The sequence below is a fragment of the Nomascus leucogenys genome, chromosome 10, assembly GCF_006542625.1.
Source record: "Nomascus leucogenys isolate Asia chromosome 10, Asia_NLE_v1, whole genome shotgun sequence".
NCBI lineage: Eukaryota > Metazoa > Chordata > Mammalia > Primates > Hylobatidae > Nomascus > Nomascus leucogenys.
Genome location: NC_044390.1, coordinates 56,993,318 through 56,999,463, shown reverse-complemented (window position 1 = coordinate 56,999,463; position 6,146 = coordinate 56,993,318). Strand labels below are relative to the sequence as shown.

General features: G+C 61.9%; 1 protein-coding gene across 1 annotated transcript; it reads right to left on the bottom strand.

Annotated features, from left to right (window-relative positions):
• Nucleotides 1-2,062: 2,062 nt before the first annotated feature.
• On the bottom strand, nt 2,063-5,580 carry SAMD1 (sterile alpha motif domain containing 1). Its single transcript, XM_030820617.1, has 6 exons — nt 5,498-5,580; nt 4,012-5,120; nt 3,297-3,591; nt 3,109-3,205; nt 2,900-3,011; nt 2,063-2,800 (listed from the first exon to the last, which is right to left on the bottom strand). The coding sequence occupies exons 2-6, from the start codon at nt 4,963-4,965 to the stop codon at nt 2,642-2,644; spliced, it is 1,617 nt and encodes a 538-aa protein (XP_030676477.1). The 5' UTR covers nt 4,966-5,120; nt 5,498-5,580; the 3' UTR covers nt 2,063-2,641.
• Between the last annotated feature and the right edge of the window lie 566 nt (nt 5,581-6,146).

The window sequence follows — 6,146 nt, the reverse complement described above, 5'->3', positions numbered from 1 at the left end:
TCTTTTGAATTTCAACACGCGGGAGGGGCCGCTCCAGTCCGCGCGCCCGCGGCCCCCAACCCCTGCACACGCGCCGCACGCGCTCCGGGAACCTGGCGGTGGCGAGGGACCCGCCTAGGGAGGTGGCCTCTGGCAGTGTCCTGGGGGTGTGGCTAGGGCCGGGACCTTTATCTCTCGAGGTGGATTCCTAGAGTGGAGCTATCTCTAAACGTGTCTCCAACCCCTCAACCCGGCACAGGTATATGGAATGAGGCCGCCCAGGCCCCAGCCCCTCACTCCCAGAACCCTTTTGGTTGTTAAAAAAAATTTTTAATTTAAAATTTTTAGAGATGGGGGCCTCTCTATGTTGCCCAGGTTGGTCTCAAACTCCTGGACTCAAGCTATCCTCTCGTCTCGGTCTCCTAAAGTGCCCAGCCTGTTTTTTTCTTTAAAAAAAAAAAAACAAACCAAAAACCAAAAAACAATTCTAATGGAGTTGAGAAACTGCCTTAGAACTTAGTAGGGACTTTGGATGTAGTAGCTCTGACGACTACTACTAACAATAATTTAAAAAAAATCTTTAAAAAAATCTTCAGGCTGGACTTGGTGGCTCATGTCTGTAATCCTGACACTTCAGGAGGCTGAGGCGGGAGGATTGCTTGAGGCCAGGAGTTCAAGACCAGCCTAAGCAACATAGCAAGACCCTGTCTATACAAAAAACAAAACGTTAGTTGGGTGTTGTCTGAGGTATGAGAATCACTTGTACCAGAGTTCGAGGCTGTCACCAGTTATGATTGCACCAGTGCACTCTAGCCTGGGTGACAGAGCAAGACTCTGTCTTGAAACAAACAAAATCTTCACTTGGAAATCTCCTATCTCATGATCTCATCTGATGGCCCAGAAAGAATTTTCTGTTGTTTTAATGAAGAGGACCATGAGGTCTGGAGACCCTACTATGGTCCTAGAACAGATCCCTGCCCCCAATATTTGTAGTGGATTCTTTGCAGTAGACAAAGGCTGACAGGTTTATAGTTTTTAATGTACATTATGTCAAATACGCTAATTATATTTAAAGACTGAGTGAAGAACTCGGACAGGTGTCAGATGCCACCCTGTGCAGACAGCATCTCTGTGCCAGGCCAGCTGCCTCTTCTGTAAGGTGGGATTTTATGAGTTCTTTGTCTTATGGAGACTTGGGGAGGACAGTTGAGAAAATGCTTATAAACCCAAAGACTTAACTGCTAGCCATTCAACAATATTTGAGGCCAGGCATGGTGGCTCACGCTTGTAATCCCAGCGTGGATTACAGGAGGAGTAATCGCTTGGCTGGGAGTTCGAGGCCAACCTGGCCAACAAAGTGATACCCTCATCTCCACAAAAAAATTTCGAGACAGAGTCTCGCTGTGTTGCCCTGGCTGGAGTGCAGTGGCGCAATCTTGGCTCACTGCACCCTCCGCCTCCCAGGTGTAAGCAATTCTCTGCCTCAGCCTCCCAAGTAGCTGGGATTACAGGCGCCCACCACCACGCCCAGCTAATTTTTTGTGTGTGTTTTTAGTAGAGACAGGGTTTCACCATCTTGGCCAGGCTGATCTTGAACTCCTGACCTCGTGATCCACCCGCTTTGGCCTCCCAAAGTGCTGGGATTACAAGCGTGAGCCACTATGCCCGGACAAAAATTTTTAAAAATTAGCCGGGCATGGCAGAGTGCACCTGTAGTCCCAGCTACTCAGGAGGCTGAGGTGGGAGGATCACTTGAGCCCAGGGGTGTGAGGCTACAGTGAGCTATGATAGCACCACTGCACTCCAGCCTGGGTGACAGAATGAAACCATCTCTAAAAGAAAAACAAAAATTGAGCACCTGCTGTGTGCCTAGCTCTGTTCGGGACATGGTGAGATTACAGAGAAAAAAAGCAAATATTCCCACCTTCCTGGAGCAATTATTGTTATACGTGGCTGTGAGGCAGCTATAATTCATTGTTTCTGTTTTTCTCCCTCCCCAAACAATTCTGTCCTACCCTGAGGCTCTCTTAGGAGGCTCTTTAGTGCCCTCTCCCCGCCCCATTCATAAAATGGACTCCGTGGCTTTTTTTTCCCTTTTCCTTTTTTTAAAATTTTATTTAAAAAACCTTCGGTGCAATATTAAAAAGCAATACAGCCAGCTGGAGCGACAATCAACAGAAAGAAAAGAGGGAGGAGAGGAAAGGCCCGAGGAACCCCAACCCAACTAGTCCCCTAGGGGCTGGAGGCCAGAGGCAGACTGAGAAGAGAGGCATGGCTGGTAGGGAAGGGAGGAAAGACCACCCACCAAAATAAACAGGTAGATCCAAACATTTATACAGGAAACATCTGGCTGAACGGAAGAGGATCTTGGGGAGATGAGAAGCCCCCCACATTTCATTTTTTTTTTTTCCTAAAATGTCCTGGACTGGGTGGGGAGGGTCAGCCACCTGGGGTTTAAGGAGCAATCCCCTCCCCACACCGACGTGCTGAGGGGCAGATGTGTGTGAGAGAGACACAACGGGCAAAGATGAGGACAAGAGGGAGCCCCCTCCCTGGTATCTGTTATGAGGGCTGAGGGTGTCCCCGTCCAGCTCCTGGACTCTGGGGGGTCTTGGGTGAGATGGGGGCCGGAATGGGTGGGGGCAGGGGTGAGGCTGGGCGCTCAGCCTAAGAAGCCATCGGGGTCATCATCCTCAAAGTGGCCTTGCTGAAGCACCTTGATGTGGTGCTCGTAGATTTTCAGGGCTGGCCCGAGGCGGATGGACAGGCCGGTGAGCACATCTGTGCGCTGCATGAGCAGCAAAGATTTGCCATCAATTTCCTGGGTGGGACAGGGACAAAGAGAGACAGCCGGGGTCAGGGCACATCCCAGGGAGGCCCTCTGTGTCTGTCAGTGTGTAGTCCTGGTCTGGAAACTCACTTGTTCTTGGAAAGCTGTCGCCTGCTCCGGGAAGCCAGCCTCAGTAAAATATTCGACGACATCCATCACCGTCCACTCCACGGGATCAGATGGCTTCTCTTTGCGCCCGGGACTGCATCAAAACAGATGGGCACCAGTGAACACGGATGTCCCTCTGGCTGTGCCACACACCTGGGCAGCACCCCCATGTCTCCAACACCCCAACTTACGGACAGCCAAAGGGGGTCCCGTCGGCCCCAGGTAGGGCTGGTTTGCCTGGGGGCAAAGGCACGGGGGACGGGGAGTCTGGCCCAGTGGCAACAGAAGCTGGGAAGGAAAAAAACACCTGCCTTTGGCTTTGTCTTTGGGCTGAGTTCCTCTCCACCTAGCACTTTCCCCCACCCAGAGGAATCCTTACCTGTTCCCCCCTCCTTGTTCATGGCTGCCATGGAGAACACCTGGCGGGTGCCGCTGCCCGGGGCTGGCCCCCGCCCTTCATCCTGGCCCTGGTGTGGTCCGCAGGGTGTCCACTCCTTGACCCTCTCCTTGGCACTCTGAGGTCCCCGCTCGCCGTTAAGCTGGTGGTGCTGGGCACCCGAAGGACGGTCACTGTCGGGCACTTCAGAGCCCTCTGACACATCATCTTCATCATCTTCATCTTCATCATCATCTTCTTCCTCTTCTTTCTCAAGCACTCGCTCTTCTCCACCTCTCTGGGGCCGCGGACAGAAGTGCAAGATTAGTAGCTGTTCTAATCCCGGACCCTGACTGTGGCATCCGGGCGGTGGAGAGGAGGGACCGATTCCACCTTTAAGAACCATACGGACTAACTTTTACGCATTCACTCCGTGCCAGGCTCTGTGTTAACTAAAGCCCTCGACAACCGAATCTTACTAAACTCGCTCAACAACCCCAAGGGGTCGCTACTGTTATTAAGCCGCGTTTACAAGGGAGGAAACTGAGGCTCCGAGAGATTCAATCACTTGCCAAGGTCACCACGCACCGAGCCCGCAGGAAACGCGCGCAAAGCCCCAGCCACCCGCCACCCAGTTCCTCCCGGGACTCGCGCCCCCGCCACCAACTTCGCCCGCACCTGCCCACCGCGCGGCGCCCCCGCTCCCCGGCGCGCTCACCTTGCTGCGAGACGGGCGGGCGCTGGCGGCCGGCGGCGCCCGTCCGGGCCTGTCCCCGCGGGGCAGCGCAAGCGCTCCGAGACGGGTGCGCTCCAGGCGGCCTCGCGCCGCCGCCTCCTCCTCCAGCAGCCCCTGCACGCGGCCGCGGGTTAGGCGGCCGCCGGCGCCGCCGCTGCCCCCGAGGTAGCGCACGACTTCCCGCAGGCTCACGGGCCGCGCCGCGCCGCCGGCCCGCGCCGCGCCCCCCTCCGGCGGCGGCTGAGGCTGCGGCGGCGGCGGCTGCTGCTGCTGTGGCGGCGCCGGCGGCTGTGGCGGCGGCGGCAGCGGCGGCTCCCGGGCGGCGACGGCGGGCGGGGGGGCGCGGCGCGGGCCGGCCGGGGGCGCCACCGCCGGGGGAGCGGCTGGCGCGGGCGGCGGCGCGGCCAGGGGCGCGGCCCGCTGCGCGCGGGGGCCCGGCTGCGCGGGGCCGGGCGAGGGGGGCGCTGTGGCGGCGGCGGCGGCGGCCGCGCGGGGCGCCCGGGCCGGGGCGGCGGCGGCGACGGGCGCGGGCGGTGGCGGCGGGGCGGGCGTGGGCGGCGGCGCGGCGGCGGCGGCGGCGGGGGCCCCGCGGGGGGCGCGCGGCGGGGCCGGCGGGGTGGCTCCGCGCCGGGGCGGCTGGACGCGCGCCGCGTTGCGGTACGAGATGCTCCCCTTGTAGCTGACCCGGAGCACGGCGCGCTGCTGGATCAGTTTCTCGAGCTCGGCGCGCGTGCGCTCCGGCTCCGGGCCGTGCCGCCGCCGCACCATCCGGCAGATGCGCTCCAGGTCCGGCCGCGCCTTGCGCGAGCGCAGCGAGTCGATGGTGTCCAGGATCCACTCTTGGTAGTGCGGGGAAGCGGCGGACGACGAGGCGGCGGCCGCCGTGGTGGCGGCCGCCGCCGTCTCCGGCGGGGGTAGGGCCGGGGGCCCCGCCATGCCTCCCGCCCGGCCCGGCTGCACCGTGCGCGCTGCCTCCCTCCCAGCGCGGCGCCCCCCTCCCCGGCTCCCCTCCCTCCGCCGCTGCCCGCCTCCTCCGCCTCCCCCCCGGGGGGGCGCAGCGCCTCGGCGGAGCGGCGGCGGCGCTGCTGTTTCTTTGCAAAAAAAAAAAAAAAAAAAAAAAAAAGAGAGAGAGGGAGCGAGAGAGAGAGAGAGAGAGGAAAAAACAGTGAGAGAGAAAGAAAAGAGAGAAAAAAATATGCACACACTCACTCACTCGCACGCACGCACACACAGACCCGCTTCTGCTGGGCGCGCGCGGGGCCGGGGATGCGAGGGGGAGGAGGGGAGCGCGGCGCGGCCAGCCCCTCCCCGCCGCCGCCGCCGCCGCCGCACGCGCGCCCTGCGCCCGGGACACTCCGGCCCCCCTTCCTTCCCTCCCTCCCTCCTCCCCGCCGCCCGCCTTCCTCCCTCCCACCCCCACGCGCCCGCTTTTAAGGTGGAGCCCGGGCCCCCCGCCCGCCCCCTTTACCCTGCGCTCTCGCTCACTCCGGCTCGCTCCGGCCCCCCCTTACAACTCCCGCGCGCTTTTTAAGGAGGCGCCGCGGAGTTGGCGCCGGGGCGGGGGCGGGGGAAAGCGGCGGGCGGGGGAGGGGGAGGGGAGTGCCGGGGGGAGGGGAGAGGGGGCGGGCAGGGCGGGCGGGCGGCGCTCGGCCGCCCTCCAGCCATTGGGCGCGGGACCCAGACGTCCCCGGCGCCCAGCCCCCCTCTCCACGCCTCCCCGGCGCGCTCCGCTCTCGGGACCGCACTTACCGGGAACTCGCCGCCCGCGGGCCGGGGTTGCCGCGCTCGCAGGGTGCTGCGGGGACCCTCCTGCTGCCGCCGCCCCCGCGTCCCTCAGGCGCGCCTGGCCCGGCGCTGAGGATGCGGGGAGGGGGGAGCGCACCCTTTCCCCCTTCTACTCCCCCTGCCAGGGCCGCCCCCGCCGCCGCTCGGCCTCCTGGCGCGCCGGCCCCAGCGCCTCCCTAGAGCGCCCTCTCGGTCCCGGGCTGGACGCCGAGGGGGCGCGCCGCAGATTTGGGGACCCCGAATCTGGGGTCAGAGGGCAGTTTGACGCTCGTTTCTCCTGCGGGGCCGAAGGAGTGCCGGAATTTCAGCTAAACCCTGGTTACAAGGACTTC